General features: G+C 41.3%; 1 protein-coding gene across 1 annotated transcript in view; it reads left to right on the top strand.

Annotated features, from left to right (window-relative positions):
- The window catches only part of STARD3NL (STARD3 N-terminal like), a 53,685-nt gene extending 38,929 nt beyond the window's left edge, over positions 1-14,756 (top strand). Inside the window, exons 4-9 of the mRNA XM_021682920.1 lie at positions 587-664; positions 2,985-3,038; positions 3,152-3,269; positions 3,476-3,571; positions 12,774-12,849; positions 14,019-14,756. Coding sequence (XP_021538595.1) covers positions 587-664; positions 2,985-3,038; positions 3,152-3,269; positions 3,476-3,571; positions 12,774-12,832 — 405 coding nt within the window. The 3' untranslated portion in view covers positions 12,833-12,849; positions 14,019-14,756. The remainder of the gene's footprint in view (positions 1-586; positions 665-2,984; positions 3,039-3,151; positions 3,270-3,475; positions 3,572-12,773; positions 12,850-14,018) is intronic.
- Positions 14,757-17,939: the final 3,183 nt, after the last annotated feature.

Here is a 17,939-nt window from a genome sequence, read left to right as displayed (position 1 = left end):
GGAGTTGTGTGACTTTGTGCAATTTTTCTATCCAGCTTATGTGCGTAATGGGATTAATGATAGCAGTTGATAACGCATGGGATTGTTGAGGAAGGGATTACATGGGATAATAATACACATAAAGGGTTTCACAAAAGTCCCAGAGCCACCCTCAATAACCGGGTGGTAGCTACTCGGGTAGAACTGTCCCAATACCCCCGCAACCCAGAGCTTTATGATGGACTTTACTAAGAACCTGGTATCTTCCAGAGGTGAGCGTTTGTACCAGGAGTGGAAAAGTCAACTTTCAGAACATTTTCTCCAGTCTTAAAAGGGTATCAGAAATATATGTGCACTCAAATAGAAAGGAAAAATAAAACATGTAATTATATATTCTTGTGTTGGTAATGGGACGTGAATTTGAACCCTTATTTGGGCAGCATTGCACAGATTCTAAAGCAGGGATCTGAATATAGGTCTACAGCCCAGTGCCAGTCTTCAGTTAAGTCAGAATAATAAAGACGCTTTGGTGAGTTCTTCATAAAACTCAATTATTTTATATTTGTATCTTTTTTAAAACATACCTTGTCTTTTTTTTTTAATATAGCTTTTGGCAGTTTTTCGGTTTAAAGTGTTAATACTTGCATATGCTGTGTGCAGACTGCGCCATTGGTGGGCCATAGCGGTGAGTAGGTTTGTGTGAGTGGTTCGTCTCCTCCAGTGCTACTCACGACAGGGACGGGCTGGGGGAGAATGCGCTTTTCATCTGGGTTGAACTCTGCTAGCTTCTCCTGAGTCCCCTTCCTCCACCTTCAGTAGGTTCAACACGCCGGGGCAGCTTTCCAGTGGTGATGAGTAACTAGCTGCGTCTCAGTGGATACTGAGCGAGATGAGGAACATAGAGCACCAACAGTGATGCTTGGCCAAGCACCAACGCACCCTCCACCTCACTTTGCAAATGAGTGTTGAGATCAGCACCTGTGTCGCAAAGATACTTGGAAAATTTCCCCTTTGGTTGAAACTGCTTGGTAATTTTTCATGACTCGCTCTCTGCTTATTTTGATAATTGCCTTTCTTGCTATTTTATCCCCTCCCTCCAATATTAAAGGGAAAAGTTCCCATGCTCCTTTTTATTGTTGCCTTCAGGCTTCTTGAAGGCAGTGGTGTTTTTAAAGATTTATTTACTTTAGAGAGAGAGAGAGCGCATGCAAGGGGAGGGGGAGAGACAGAGAACCTGAAGCAGACTCCCTGCTGAGCTCCGAGCTGGGTGCGGGGCTCGATCTCTCAACCCTGAGATCATGACCTGAGCCAAAACCAAGAGTCAGATGCTTAACCAACTGAGCCATCCAGGCACCCCGAGGATGGTGGTGTTTTTGCTCATCTCTGTTTCTTTGCATCTGGCTCGGAGCTTTCGCACATGCTTTTCACCGTCAGTAAATATTTACTGGTTGAAAGAAGAATTATAAGCCTTTCTGCCTCAATTTTTTGCCATTTCTGCAGATATCTGAACACTTGCCTTTCGGAGAGCTCTAATAAGCCAGGTGTATGGGGGGAATGTTGAGCCCCCCCAGCTGGAGAGAACTGCTCAGGAATACCTGCAGTCCTGCTTCTGGAGTGAGGCCTCGGGGTGTGTGTGGGGGCCGGCATGGCTAGCCCAGCTGAGGACAGACTCTCTCCTAAGACACAGTCCACTGGGAGCCACATCAGCCTGGGGCTTCTCTTCTGAGCATCCCCAGAATCATAGGACTGACATCAGACCATCAGCTGAGCCACATGCTAATGTGTCTCAGATGTAGGCTGACAGTATTAGCCAGACTTGACTCCTTTTCCTGAATACATTTTTGCTGGTAACAAATTGCTGTGATTGTCCGTTCCCAGTTTTCTACAGCCGTCCCATTTGAGACGTTCTACTCCAGAGTCTCCTTAATGTACACTAGTGTTTGTCAGACCATCTGTCTCAGTATTTGTTCAGAGGAGTGAGTGACTTTCAGTGAGTTTTTAGAAAGTATCTTCAATATCTATTTTTTAAATTTTTTAAAAGATTTTACTTATTTGTCAGGGAGAGAGAGAGCACAAGCAGGAGCTGCAGGCAGAGGGAGAGGGAGAAGCAGACTCCCCGCTGAGCAGGGAGCCCCATGAGGGACTCGATCCCAAGACCCTGGGATCATAACCTGAGCCGAAGGCAGACGCTTAACCGACTGAGCTACCCAGGCGCCACAAGTATCTTCAATATCTTAACCAAATTATGAAGTGATGGATCATGATTAGCACATCCATTTGATTATTTTTGATTTTTCTTTTTAAAAACATTTGCAGAGGGGCAGGAGCCAGCTGGAAGAAGGACTAACCTAGTACCTAAAAAGGTACTAAGTGTCAGCCTATAAAGTTAGTGTCAGAATGTAAAATGCCTCCTCTTCCAGGAAGCTCACTGGCTGCAGGGTGTGTGTGTGTGTGTGTGTGTGTGTGGTGATTTGCTAACCAATGCTGGCTCTGCAACTGTGTTAATACTTACAGACTTCACACCCGATGTCCCCTGACCCCATTCTGTCAGTCAGGCTCCTGTTGGCATCACTCTGGGCAGGTGTCATGTCGCTAGGAACCCTAGTTGGGGGATGAGGGACAAGGTCCTGCGGGATGATCTCTGGGCTCCCAACCACTAGGGGGAGCCCCGCCTCTGCATTTCAGGGGTCCCTTCTGTGGGGAGGGTGCCTTTGCATGTTGCACCTTGTGGGGGACAAAACTTAGGTTCCCAGCACACTAGCCTGCTAGACCCTTGGAGGAGGGAGAGCACCAGTAGCCAGGGAGGGATCGGGCGCCACGGAGAAGCCCACGTTGGCCCAGTGCGCGTTCAGGGGCCGGAGACAGAGTGATGTGGGCAGGAGCCGGGCCTGGCTGAGCTTTTCCAGGCATTAGGAGCTTCTGGCTCAATCAGGTGTGTTTGGGAGCAGGTGTCTTCCCCACGTAAAATGTCTAATTCGAATGGTGCTGGATTATGTGTCTTTCAGCTGACGACAGCAGTGACCAGTGCCTTTTTACTCGCAAAAGTGATCCTCTCAAAGGTACAGCCTCCCACGTTTTCTTACAGTTACCATCTATAATGGTGAAGCCTCGTTTTCCAGTGTGAGCTCCTGGTAACCACATTTCCCTCTCCTGGTCACGTCTGTCCTTCCAGCTTTTCTCCCAAGGGGCTTTCGGCTACGTGCTCCCCATCATTTCATTCCTCCTTGCCTGGATTGAGACGTGGTTCCTGGATTTCAAAGTCTTACCTCAAGAGGCAGAAGAGGAAAATAGTAAGTGTCCCCCAGGCTAGGCTAATGAGAGCGGCTAGGGACCGAGCTAGAAGGAAGACCTGGAAGTGCTGATTGGAACGGAGCTTAGCTTTGTGCTAAGACTTCTTTTCAGTGTAATGTTAACAGCATCTTATTGTGGCTAACCTTGCCAAGAAGCTACCAGAATTGTGACATCAGCCCCAGCATCTGCATTTCTTCTCTTCCAGGACTCCTGATAGTTCACGATGCTTCAGAGAGGGCGGCACTTATACCTGGTGGTCTTTCAGATGGTCAGTTTTATTCTCCACCTGAATCTGAAGCAGGTAAAAAAATGTGATTATCATTTGTGTTTTCATCCATCACTCAATAGCTCGGCCCTCCCCCCCGCTCCTTCGCTCCCTCTGCTCTCAAAACACTGAGCAGACATTGAACACAGCAGACACCGAGGATACGACAGTAACTGAGACGTGGTCTTGCTGTGGGACCCGTGGTGAGACCCAGAGTGTAAGGTAAATGTACCCGAGGGCCACAGACCCTGTGACATGCGATCTGCATCTCAGAAGACAGGCGGAGCAGGGGAAGGGTCTTGATGCTCTCTTCTTCCCTGCCACCCCCTCACCTGACCGTCCTCCAGGACCCCCCTGTGTGAGGAGGGATCTCTGTCCACCTGGTTGCCCACGACAGAGACCAGAGCCTCCCTGTGGACCCGCCCTTTCTCAGGGCTCCCATCCCATTGCTCTCCCTGCCATTTCCATCCTCTGTATTCCTGCCTCCTGGGTCTCATGCATTGTACCACCTCCTGTCTCCTCCACCTTCCACTCAGCCTTTCCTGCTGCGGTTCCTGCACCAGCCCCCTGTGTCCCTGCCTCAGTCAGCCTCTCCCAGCCCCACCAGAAAGCCATGTGACCTAGAACACTTGCATTGCTCCAGGAGTTCCTGAATCCACTCTAGGAGGTGAAAGTCTCATTATTCCTGTTTCAGAGACGAGCAGATGGAAGCACAGAAAAGGGAATAATTTGTGCAAGGTCATAGTAAGAGGTGGAGCTAGAGTTTGAACCCCGGCTCAGTGTTAGAGTCCACATTCACAGCTAATCCATATGTGGGCTTTCAGTATTAATGGAAATGCAGCATTGATCACATCTTCTGCCCAAAAGCCTTCACTGGCGGAAGGGATTAAGGAATTCATGGTCCTTAGCCTGGCAGCAAGCACCAGTTTGACCTCACCAGTTGTCCAACCTCCCAGTACCGTCTCCCTGTGTTCCCTTCTTAGCTTTGCTGAAAACATTGCATGCCCAAACCCTCAAGCCATTGCCCAGCTTCTTTCCTATCCTTTCCACTGTTGCTCTGCAGTCCTACTCTCCACTCACAGGAGAGAAGGCTTCTCCCACCCCACCCCCACCCCCTGGCTCCCTGGAGGTGTTCTCTGCATTTCCTCAGGGACTCTCCCCCAACCCTGTCATCTGTGCTGGCTGCACTGCCCTCAGCACTGACCTGGCCTGTTTCTACCACTGGGATTGCAGACTGAGTTGGAGACTGCATTATTTTATTCCCAGCATTGAGCTCAGTAAGTAATGAAACACACACACACACACACACACACGATAGTAGAGCAGATTCCAGGCAGAAAGACTCATGTGAGTGATCAGAGGCACAGCAAGGGGACAGCGAGTCAGGGGAACTCCAAGTAACCTGATATTCTGGACTATTGGTATCGGATCTAAAAGTAGGTTAAACCATGAAAGCATAGAATCTGATGAAATATAGATATGAATTAGCAGAAAATATCTCTCTCAGCCAGCAGAAACTCAAATAAGTGTTAAACTCTTGATTACCTCATTATGAGGGTTATTTCCTGGAGGTGTTTTTTGTATGTCAGGATTTGGTTTTTTTTGCAAAAAAGGAAGTTCACATTTTAGTTCATGCTTTTGATAGATTTTATCTTTCTAATCTAATATAATTTCTCAGAGGCATGTATTTACTTAGAAGTTCAGAGCAGCAGGATAATAATACAGGAAGAATACCACTTAGACATTCTTCATCAAGCTTCAGTTCTGAATCCATTGGCTTCCTGCCTCTGACTTTTACCGCCACCTAGTGGTGTTTGGGAGCATTACCATTTCATTGGATCATGAGCTGAACTAGAACTAGAGCATTGGCAGGGTGTTGCTGGTACTGCTTTGTTCAAGGCAAAATGCAGGTAAGTTGCAGGCAGAGAAGGAGTGTTCAAAGTGACTTACTTTATTGTATTATATTTTCACTGAACATTCAAGTTAGGAAAGAATTAAAATTAAAAACTATTAATGGAATCAATGTGCCTAGAACATAAGATTCGACTCTAAAGCACAGCTAGCTCATTCGGGCAGTGGCTACAAATGAAACAGAACAGGAGTCTGTGCTCCTGCTGCCCGGGCACGGATCCAGCGCTGATGGGCCCCTGGTGGAGGAGAGGGCGTCTGGGGTCTGCTTGCCTTCTCCTGACTTTCTTTCTCCAGCACCTAGTGCAGAGCCGGCACAGAGTAGATGTAGAGCTGTGGAAGGAATGGGTGAGAAGAGAGAAAGAAAGACATCAGAGGCACCAAAAATTAAAATCTTAGCACTTTTTCTTGTAAAGGATAGGCTTGAAATTTAGTATCTTAGAGACTTGGAATATTAGCACCTTTTGTTAGATGTACTTTGAAAGGATATAAAGGTGGTGTGTTTGCAGGTTTGCATGTTGGTCTAACCGTGTCCTGCTTCCCCATGTATTCAGTGGAAGGAAGGAGGAAGCACAGTCCTCTGTCAGAAGATTGGGCTGAAGGTGTTATGTGTGGTCAGACAGCTGAAGTGAACCAGTCGTGATGCTGAGGAAAAGTTAGTTACCTTGTAAATCATCGAAAGACTTAATTTGAAGAATAGTTCAATTGCATCATATAATCTGTGCTAAGCAAATCTAGAGAAAGACACTGTAATTCTAATTTTACACTTTCTAATAGCAACCAGCCATACATGCTGGTTTGCCCTGGACAGTCTTGGCTAACTCCTGGGGTTCCATGTAATTATTATTAGAACTCCTTTGATCTATAGGAAATGTTCTTGTTTAGATGATCAATTCTATGGTCACCTGATGTGTAATCAACAGATTTGAAACACAGTTTTTCTACTTTTTATTAAAAATTCTGAAGTGTATTAAAACATCACCAGTGAGGATACTATCTAACCTTGATTAAAAAAAAAAAAGAATAGCTTTAATGAGTTAAAATTTGCATACCATAAAATTGACCCATTGTAAATAGGCAATTGCATGATTTTTATACTTTTAAGCCAACATCACAGTATAATTTTAGAGCACGCTTATCATCCAAATATATTTTGTATCTAATGCTCGCTCCTATTTCCAGTCCTAGATAAACCACTGATCTACTTTCTGTCTTGAAAATATGCCCTTTTTGGACAATTAATACAAATATCACAGAATATGTAATTTTTGCAATGTGGCTTCTTTTACTTAGTATAATGTTCTTGACAGCCATTCATGTTGTGGCATGTGTAAGTCGTTTGTTCCTTATGTGACTCAATACTATTCCGTTTTATGGGCATACAGTGTTTTCTTTATTTATCAGTGGCTAGACATTGGAATTGTTGGCAGTTTTTGCTATTATGACTAATCCTGCTATGAACTTTTATGTGCATGTCTTTGTGGGGACATTTGTTTTATTTTTCTTAGATTCCTAGGAGAGGACTCGCTGGGTATTATGGCAAGTTTCTGTTTAACTTTTCAAGTGATTGCCAAAGTGTTCTCCAAAGTTGCTGTACCATTTCACATTCCTTCCAGCAGTGTGTAAGGATTTGTTTCTCCATGTACTTACCCACACTTGGCAGAGGCTTTTTGATTATAGTTATTCTGGCAGGTATGAAGTGCTGTCTCCTTGTGGTTTTCACTTATGCCTAAGGACTGGTGACCTTGAGAACCTTTTCATGAGCTTATTAATTATTCATTTATCTTCTTTGGAGAGATGTCTGTTTTACCACCTTTTTTAAAGTTATGTTGTTTGTCTTCTTATTGAATTTTAAAAGTTCCTTAGACATTCTAGATAAAAGTCCTTTATCAGATAAAAGTCCTTTAAATGATGCACAAGTATTTCTTTCCCAGGCTGTAAACTTTTCATTTCCTTCGTGGAGCTTTTTAAAGCACATGTTTTGAATTATGATGAAGTCCAGTTTATCAGAATGTATTCTTTTATGGATAATGTGTTTGTGGTCAGACCTAAGAACTCCTTGCCTTAATCTTGTCTCTTTCCTATGTTTTCTTCTAGAATATTTTATAGTGTTAGCTCTTCTACTAAGTTTATGGTCCATCGTGAATTAATTTTCATGTATGGAGAAGGTAGGGAATTAAGTTTATTCTTCTGCCTTTGGATATCCAGTTGCTGCAGTACAATTTGTTGAACAGACTATCCCTTCCTGAACTGAATTAACTCAGCACATTTGTCAAAAACCATTTGACCATAAATGTAAGGGTTTATTTCTGGACTCTCAGTTCTCTTCCATTGACTTGTATGCTCTCTTAGCGTGAGTACCACACTGGCCTTATTACTGTAACTTAATCTTTCTGTAGCTTTGAAATCAGGTGCTGTAAGGCCTTGCTTCAAAGGCCCACCCTGCTGTCCCCAGAACCTCATGTGTCAGTGATAAAGCTTTCCACACCCTCTGTGTGTGCGGCATCATCAGTCTCATCATCCAAATCAGATTTTGGGTGGGTCCCTCCCCCCACTGCTTCTGCAGGGTGACCACATCAGTTCTCCAACTTTGTTCTTTTTCAACGTTGTTTTGTCTATTCTAGGTCTTTTGGGTTTTCATGTCCATTTTGGGATGAGCTTGTTAATTTTTGTGAGTAAAGCCTACTACATTGGGTTTATAGATGAATTTGGGAAGAATTGCCATCACGACAATATTGAATCTTCTAATCCATGAACATGGACCCTCTCTGCATTTATTCAGATATTCTTTAATTTTTCTCTGCATTGTTTTGTAATTTCCAGCATACAAGTTTTGCTCTTCTTTTGTTGAATTAATTCCTAAGCGTTTTATCCTTTTTAGTTCTATAGTAAATGGAATTGTTTCCTTAATTTCATTTTCATATTTTCCATGCTAGTATATAAAAATTCCACTGATATTTTGTGTATGGAATATGTACCTTGTGACAATGCTAAGCTTGTTCATGAGTTCTAGTTTTGGTTTTGTGTGTATGTAGATTCCATGGCATTATCTGCATATAGGATCATGTCATCTTCAGTTAAAGACTTTTTTACTTTTAATTTTCACTCTGTTAAATGTATTTATTTATTTTTCTAGTTGCACTGTCTAGAACCATAATACCATGTTAAATAGAAATGTCAAGAGCACACATCCTTGTCTTGTTCCTGGTCTTTTGGGGGATGCAGTCAGTCTTTCAACATTAAGTATGATGTTAGCTGTGGCTTTTCACAGATGCCCTTTATCAGGTTGAAGAAGTTTGCTTTTATTCTTAGTGTGAGAGTTTTTATCATGAATAGGCATTAAATTTTTGACATGCTTTTTATGCATCTATTGAGATGATAGTATGGTTTTTATCCTATATTCAATTGATATGATGATAAGTAATATTAATATATCACATCAACTGTTTATATAGGATAAATCCCACTTGGTCATGTTGTATAATCCAGTATTATTTTTCTGGATTTGACTTGCTAATATTTTCCTGAAAATGTTTGTACGTATATGTACATATGAAATATATGCTCATGATATTTTACTTACTGGTCTGTAGTTCTCTTATTAATGTCCTTGGCTTTAATATCAGTAATGCTGACCTCATAGAATACATTAGAAAGTCTTTCCAAACACACTATTTTCTGAATGAATTCTTCTTATGAATGATTAATATTAGTTTTCCTTTAAATATTGATAAATTCATCAATGAAACCATCAGGAACAAGAATTATCTTTGTGGAAAGACTTCTAATTACTAACTCAGTTTCTTTACCTATTGTATATGGATGTATTCAGATTTTTTATTTCTTGAGTCTATTGATAATTTGTGTCTTTCTAGGAATTCATCATTTCTTCTGAATTACTTATTTGTTGACATAAATTATTCATAATATTCCCTTATGATCATTTGTAACTTCTGCAGAATTGGTAGTGATGTTCTTTTTTTCTAGTTTTGGTAGTTTGTGTCTTCTCTCGTTTCCTCTTTGTAACTCTAGGTTGAGGTTTATCAAACTTGTTGATATTTTCAAAAAACTGGCTTGTTTACATTGGTATTTCTTTCTTGTTTTTCTGTATTCTGCTTCAGTTATTTCTATTCCAGTTTTTATTTCCTTTATTCTGTTTGGGTGGGTTTAGCGTGCTCTTCTTTTCCATGTTTGATTTTACATTTTTCCTTTCTGATGTAGGCATTTTTAAAGCTATAAATTTTCTTCTAGGCATTGCTTTGGCAACCTCTTATGAGATTTCATGTGTTATGTTTTTATTTTCATGCACTCTTGGCTTTCAGCAGGTTGCCTATTAGGTGAAACTATTTGTATATATCCCAATCGGTATTTCTTTACTTTATTAGATGTGTAGATTAATATTTCTCAGCAAAATTGGCCCAAACTCTTAACCATAAGGGAGTTTGGGCCATTGTTTCTTCAAACATTTTTCCTGTTCTTTTTTTTTTCTTTCTGCTCTATCTGGGAGTCCCATTCCATTAATGCTATCTCATTGGTCTCTGAGCTCTGTTCAATTTTTCTTCAGTTTTTTTCTCTGTTACTCAGCTTGGATAACATACAGCACTATTTTCAGGTTCACAGATTATTTCTTCTGCCAATTTGAATATTCTCTTAAACTCCTCTAGAGAATATTCCACTTAAATTATTATATTTTTCTATTCCACATTTTACTTTTAAGTATCTTTTCTTTTTTATAATTTATCGCATCCTTTAGAATATCTGTTTGTTCATTTATTGTTGTCAGACTTTACTTCTTTTAACATGGCTTTCTGTGCTTTCTTGAACATATTTATAATAGCTGCTTTGAAGTCTTTGCTAAATAAAAAACCTGGACACACTCAGAGACAGTTTCTATTGATTGTCAGGGTTTCCCCTGTGCCTGAGAATAGTCACACTTTTTGATTCCTTGCCTTCTTTTTTTAATTGAAAAATATTTTGTTGAAAAAACATGGTAGCAACTCTAGAGTCTGATTTTTTTTTCCATAAAAGGTTGCTTTTATTGTTATTTTTTTGCTTAAAAAATTGCTTAGGCTAAATCTGTGAAATTATGTCCCTTGTAGTATGTGGCTTGTGATGGTTCTACTCAAGGTTTTTTTTGTTTTGTTTTGTTTTTTTAATTTTAAGCCTAGCTCCCCAGGGACCACCTCTGTGTCTACATAGTTTAGTGGTAGCCAGTGATTGGATGGAGGTTGTGCTTAAGCACCTTGATAAGACTTCCATCCTCTGTTATGTGAAATAAATCAGAGAAAGACAAATACCATATGGAATTTAAGAAAGAAAAAAAAGACAAAGAAAAAAGCAGACTCTTAAATACAGAGAACAAAATTGTTACCAGAGGGGGAGGTAGGTGGGCAGATGGGCGAAATAGGTAAAGGGGATTAAGAGTACATTTATTGGGATGAGCACTGAGTAATGTTTGGAATTGGTGAATCACTATATTGTACCCCTGAAACTAATACAACAGTATACATTAGTTATACTGGAAATTTAAAAAAAGACCTCCATCCTCTGACAGATAGTTATGTGTATATATTGAGTAGCATATTCAGATTTTAGGGAATTTCAAGTTTTCCTCTGCTTGTACTCTTTGCTGAGTCTTTTCACATCTCTGCATATGTCCAAAGCCTCAGGATTGACCAGGAGGCTCTTTTGGGTGTCTGCATGCACACAGCTTCAGCCCAGCACATGCTTGCTGCAGCCACGACCCCAGCCGCAGACCAGCAGAGCCCCTGCCTTCCTGCTTGCACACCACACAGCTTGTCAGCTCGCCTTCACGTCACTCCCCACCCCCAATTAACTCAGCTCCTCACACTGTGTAACTCTGCTGCCAGTCCTCATGGCCTGTCCTATCTTGGAAGAACCTTCATGCCTATTGAGCTGAGTACTGGGAGGTGGGAAAGGAATGGAACCAGCTCTCGGCAAGAGCACTACTACTGTTGTTTCCTATCTGCAGCTTTTCAAGCATAAACACTTCTAGATTGTTGTATGTCTTTGGACAATTCCCAACTGCTAAAATGGTTAGTTTTATTTATCTAGTCCAGTTTTATAGTTGCTTTTCAAGGAGATTTGTTAACTTCACTTGACCATAACCAGAAGGCCTTGCTAGCATTTATTTTTAAATTATGTAAAACATACATATTACTACGTTTTAATTAAAAGTTTGGCTTTAGTTAGGAGTCCCAAATAATTCCAAGACATGTCAGCTTGTTGTGGCTCAAATGCCATTAGTCTGACAGGTGGAAATAAGTCCAGAAACAGGAAGACTTGGTATGACGATCTTCCTCAGACTCATTTCCAAGTGAGAACGCATTAATCTGCCCCAGTGTGACTATGATTTACGGCAATTTAAGAGGATGGGAAGTGAAGCCTTCTGACCACTATTTATGTTACCACAAGCTTAACCTGAGCCGTGTGACATTTATGAGGTTAAGATGTGGGGCATGATCTTTTCTTAAGTTTCTCTGCTATTCATTCTCCTGCTATAATGCAGGCAGACATTCTCAGAAGAAAAAATGTGCTGTTTGAGGTGTATTATCTGACCAGGGGGAAGCAGCTCTGGCTTTCAGCCGGCTCCTCCTGAGGCAGGCTGCTTCCTTTGTGTGTGAGAAGGCTCTGTCCCTCACCTGCTGCCTTGTCTTCCCATGGATCCTGTTTTATGTCCCTTCCCTGATTGAGAGAGTAACACTTGCCTTTTATAAAAATGTGCACAGAACAGCAATCACAGAACCTGTCCTTCAAACTCTGTGCCACGTCAGTGTTGACAGCAGTTCGTCTCCTGCTCGTTTTGTGTTTGTAATTCCACATAATTGTGGTCGTACTCCTAGTATTATTTATACCCTTTTTTTAAAATTATAATTTAAAAATTATAAAGTCTGTTGTACATATTTTGGAATATTCAGAAATGATTCAAGTCATCTGGTTATTTTCTTGTAGGCTTTCTGATTGGCACATATGTACTTAAGTTTTTATTTTTGTAATTATCCTATGGGATATCGTTCTTTTCATTACATATTTGCTTTTACTTTATAAAATGTGCATTTTCCATGCTGTAATGAGCTATGTATATATAAGTGGATACAAGATATTTGTGGAAATAATTTTTAAACTTTTCTTCTAGCCTCAGACATCTAGTTTTTTTTTCCTGATTTTTAGCAATATCTACTTAATGGAAAACAGGTATCATCAGACGTATTTCCTAAACAATTAATTCCAGAATGAAATGGTAGGCTCAAATGTACGAAAAATATAAGGTTCACCTTTTTTTTTCTCTTTCCTTTTCCCTACCTTGTAGGATCTGAAGAAGAAGCTGAAGAAAAACAGGACAGTGAAAAACCACTTTTGGAACTATGAGTACTACTTTGGTTAAAGTAAGTGTTTGAAAGTGAAAGTGTAACAAGAAACTAGTTAAATATGGATCATTTCTTTGAGTCGATTCAAGGTCAAATTTAATAATATAAATACAAATATATAGCCAGATTTATCCTAGTCACATGAATTTATAGTTATATTTTATTCATGTAAAATTTAACATTCTTTTGCATAGATGTGTATTTGTAAAGTATGAAAAATAACTCAGAGCTCAAATTTCTTTTTTTTCCCCTTGAGGTAAAACTGGCATATAACATTAGGTAAGTTTCAGGTGTACAACATTAGAATTCGGTATTTGTATACCCTACAAATCACTACTGCAATGTGATCACCATCATAAGTCTAGTTACCATCCACATTTCTACAGAATAAGGATGAGTTCATTATTGTTTACTTAGCCAGAATGTCTCCATGTCAGATGTTGTTCAGTTACACACCCTATCTGTGTGAGGGTAGCGGTCCCAAGGGATGTGGGTACCAAGTGTCTCTGTCTACACCTGAGCACGTGGGACTAGAATGGTAAGTGACCATCCCAGGTGGCACAGCTAGCAAGGGGCAGAGCTGGGACTCAGGCCCCCCCAGTCTGGTACCAGGGTCCGCCCTGGCCCTGCACCCAGATATCCCCCAAATGCTGTGGAGCTTCTGTGAAGAACCGTGTGGTCCAATCAGAGCAGGAGGTCATGGGCCTCCAGGTGGGGCCTGTTGTTCAGTCACTTCAGATCATCAAAGGAAAACACTTCAGCCTCAGAAATGCCAGCAAATAAACACAAAGTGAATTGTAGTAGCAGCAACTCTGCCTAATTATGTGAGGACAGAAGGAAAGTGGTGGCCGGCTCGGAGCTGCCGAGCAGCTGGGACAGGTGGGGACTGGCCGCAGAGTAGCCTGGACCGGTGAGTGGGCCCTGTTTCTTCACCCCCAAGGCCCCAACACACTCCAGACCTGCTTTCTGCATCGGTGGTTGAGACGCAGCAAAGATAGAGGCCTGTGAATAGTAAAGCTCTAAAATGCCTTAAAATAAATTCTTGTGTGGCCTCACCCAGGTCCTTTTGTGTCTGTAACAGCCCATCTTCAGCACACAAACTTTCTCGTAAAAATATAAGGCAAAGCGTAGCACTTTACTTTTTAACACTGTAGCTCAAATTTTTTTATGTTCTCTCTTTTTCCAAGTGTGAAAATCCATCACTGAAAGTCACTGGAGGGAAGAAAAAGGACCAGAGCTGGGTCTTCCTATTGAAAGTTGAAGGTGACATCCACTGCTGACTTTAATGAATGGCTAATAAAGAATTTATTTATTGTAATACCTCATAGACATTGTACCAGATCACGTACATTTAGGACCTGCCTGTGGCTGGTAAGATAATGTGATGATGCATCCTGTGTTAGTGAGACTGAGTCTGATCTGTTCATGAATAGTTGGAGCAAAGTCTTGTGCTGTATTCCCGATCAAAAGACTTATGAATATATTGGAATAACACTTTTTTAGTAAGCAGAGTATCTTTTTATTTGATTTGCAGTTTGGAATTTTTTGTTTCATGTCTCAGATTTCTTTTGTATTTCTTTTGTAACACCCAACATTTCCCTTGTGTTTTTTAACTCACGCTTATGCGCTCTTTGTACAATTTTAAAAAGTAATAAATACCAACATATCAAAATGGTTCATTTTATCTTTCTTGTTTTGCATTATGTATTTGGCTTGAAGTATTGGAATTACCAAAGGGGCCCAGGAGGGAATGTGAGTACATGTACAGCATAACCATTTTTGTATTATTTTCATTATGAAATAGCATCTTTCTCTGAGACGTATGGTTCTGAAATAGTGAGACTCTTTATTTTGAATCTACAGTCTGAACTCATTGCCATCATTTCTCTTTGTGTGGCTAATTTGAATTAAAATAAACTAAATTATATTGTGAACTCTTTCTTTCCAACATGAATATTTCCCTCAAGGCTTCATGCGAAGACAGTGTGTCTCTTAGTTTTCTTTCCTTATTCATTGTGTCCTTCAAGAAAAACTCAGTTATGAGTACTGACTGGTGCTGGTTTGGCAGGAAAGTAGCCATTTGTGCAGGTCAGATCAGCTCTGCTGGACCCTCAGCACACTTACCTGATGTGTATGTCTTCTGTGGAGCCTTGCTCGGTTTGACTCTACTGAAGGGACTGAGATGACTCAGTCTATGACATTTGGTTACACAGGTGAACTCAGGGCCTCCTATATCTGTGTTCTTGTGAGGGAAGAAGCACCTGCTGTTGTGATGTCTCTAGTCTATCTGTGCTGGTAGCTTCATGGGCGTGAATCTCGTGTCACCCTGTCCACACTGACAAAATGAGACTGAAATAGGAGCCTCAGTAAATCACCTGCCATGGAAAAGCACAGATCCTTGTGGAATGTGGGGGATCACCTAGTGCTACAAGAAGTCTGTGTGCTGTTTCCTTCAGAGCAGTGTCATCAGAGTGGACTGAGGGAGCAGCGTCTCAACAGTCCTGGTCATACGATCCCAACTCATGTAGCAGGTGCTGGAATGAACTTGGTATAAAATAGGGGGACACCCCACCCACAGCCTCACAGTATGTTTGACAGCAGGAGCAGGCGCAGATGGATATGTTCTCTCCATTAGCTGTGGCCTTTTGGAAGTGAGCAAAGTCAGCTGTGGTTTAACTGTCCTTATTTCATCTTCCAACACCCGAGCCACCGCTTGCACAGCCCCAACCAGCAGGGGCCGGTTTGACTTCAAGCATTTTCCACAAATCAACCACATTTGACAGAGCACGTTGACAAAACGAGCCTGAGAAAGTAAAGCACCATCACCACACCAGCGCCCTCCTGCCCCCCACACTGTCTCCTGCACCACCACCCTCCCCCTCTCTGCACCTCCCAGTCCAGGGCAGCCCAGGTCCAGTTGGGGAAGGAAGGTGCTAGGGAGTTGGAAGCCACAGGAGACACTGCCTAGGAGCCCCAGCAGTGACATCAGCCCCACACAGCTTTCCATCATTTGTTAGTTTCCCCCCTCTGTGCCTCTGTGCTTTCCACGTGCAGTAACAGGTCCAGATCTCTCAGTAGAGGCTCAGACATTTGTCCTAAGAGGTCTGATCACCTTCTTGAGAATCAAGGAGTAGACCGAAATTAAATTTCCACTTTCTTGTATCTGGTGGGTCTTAGGTCGTTTCCACATGGGAACCTCTACTTGGTTTCCAACAGAACCTGTTTCACAGAAACTGAAGCTGATTGTAAGTAAACAAAAAATCCTTCCCAATTTTAAATGAGACATTGTTTTATTCTATTATATAAAAACTTCTACTTCAAAACGATTCATTAGAAAAAAAGAAAAATAAACAATCACTTTCTTCTTCACCTACTGACCATGCATTGAACATTTTGTTTTACACCCATGTTTGAAAAGATACACATATTACTCAATAGAAACCATGTTCAAAGGACTGAACAAATATTGCACACAAATATATAAACAGACTCAATATATGAAAAGATGGTTATCCTCATCAGAGAAAAACAAACTCACCTTGGTGGAATACTGTTTTTCACGTGTCAGATTAGCAAAATCCTGATGTTTGACAGCAGTGTCCTGACACTCACCTACATGTGGTAGAAACGCACAGTGGTACTCTATTGGGTAAGTTGGCGGTACCTGTCAAAATGACCAGTCCACATGTCCATAGTGACATAAAGCAATATTATAATTTCAGCGTATTTTATAATAGTAAAAGATTGGAAATGATCCACTGGTCTATCACAAGAAACTGATCTTATAGAGTCACCAGTGAAATACTTTGCAGCCACCCTGTATACTGACATAAAAAAACTTAAGGATGTATAAATGAGAAGTGCAGAATAATGTATTTTGTATACTACATTTGTGTTAGAAGGAAGAAAATCCGATTTGTGCATTTATTTTTTATGTGTACATTCATATTGCATACATTAAAACTGGAAGGATGCACAAGAAACAAAAGTGTGACCTGTAAGTGGGTGGGGAGGTAGAGACAGTGGTTGAAGGAAGATTTTGCAATTCTGTTTTTAGAGTGTTTTCATTTTGGAACCATGTGAAGGTGTACTCTAAGAATTTTAGGGTCCTGACATGCATAGTTCTTCAACAACATTTTCTATTAATTTATTTTTTTGACAATCTACATTTTTTGTAGATGCATACTGCTTCATCATACAACATCATTTAGTTTGTTTTAGTTTCTCACTGGGCAGTTGAGTTAATTTGGGACCTTTGTAAATGGTAGTATGGTATTGCACATAAATTTTAGTGCATTCCTTTTGTGTGTGGGTGTGTGTGTGCGTGCACACACGTGCATGTGCGTGGGAGTGTCAGTTATTATTTCTAAAGTAGAGCTGCCAACAGTAGATGCTAATGCTGCTGAGGACTCACATGTGCCCCCAAACTCCAGGAAACAGGACACACTGTATCTCCTTATTACGGATGAGAAAATTATGGCACAGAGTTCAAATAGCTATAGACCCAAGATTTCAGTCCAGGCACTTGGCGTTCAGAGTCCAAGCACTTAACCCCTCCCCCACCCTACCTTTCCAGTGTTAGTGGGGCTCTTACGGTGTTCTTGTGAGATCAGGAAACATGGTGCCCGTGACACACTGAGCACACCCACCAGTCATGCGACATGTTATACTGTCACCACAGAACGTCTTAAACCAAATGATCTGAATCTGCTGATCTTTGAAGGAGAAATAACCTGGGCACCTTCACTGGCTGTGGCCCCTGGGGCTGGTGCCCCAAAGAAGACGTCATAAGGAATATCTCAGGGTAAGAATTAGAAATGTGGAATTGACCATTATTACAATCACTGCTGAATTGGAAGTCTCAGTTGTCATGCTGTCCCCTCCTTGGACTCTCAGATTGCACCAAATGAAAGTACACAGAGGCCAAAGTAGACATTTAATTGTTTTTATTATGCCTATTTTGTAAAACAGTACAAAATTCAGGTAGCAAAGATTGCAGCTTCCAGATGTGTAGAATAAAAGGCTTCCAGGCAGTTGTCTGGAGAAGGAGCCCCAGGGGACATGACTAGAAGTTACATGTGGGCTGTATTCAGAGGCATGGGGACTGG

The sequence above is a fragment of the Neomonachus schauinslandi genome, chromosome 12 (assembly GCF_002201575.2).
Source record: "Neomonachus schauinslandi chromosome 12, ASM220157v2, whole genome shotgun sequence".
NCBI lineage: Eukaryota > Metazoa > Chordata > Mammalia > Carnivora > Phocidae > Neomonachus > Neomonachus schauinslandi.
Note: the sequence above shows the minus strand (reverse complement) of the source record. Positions and strands in the feature narration are given on the sequence as shown.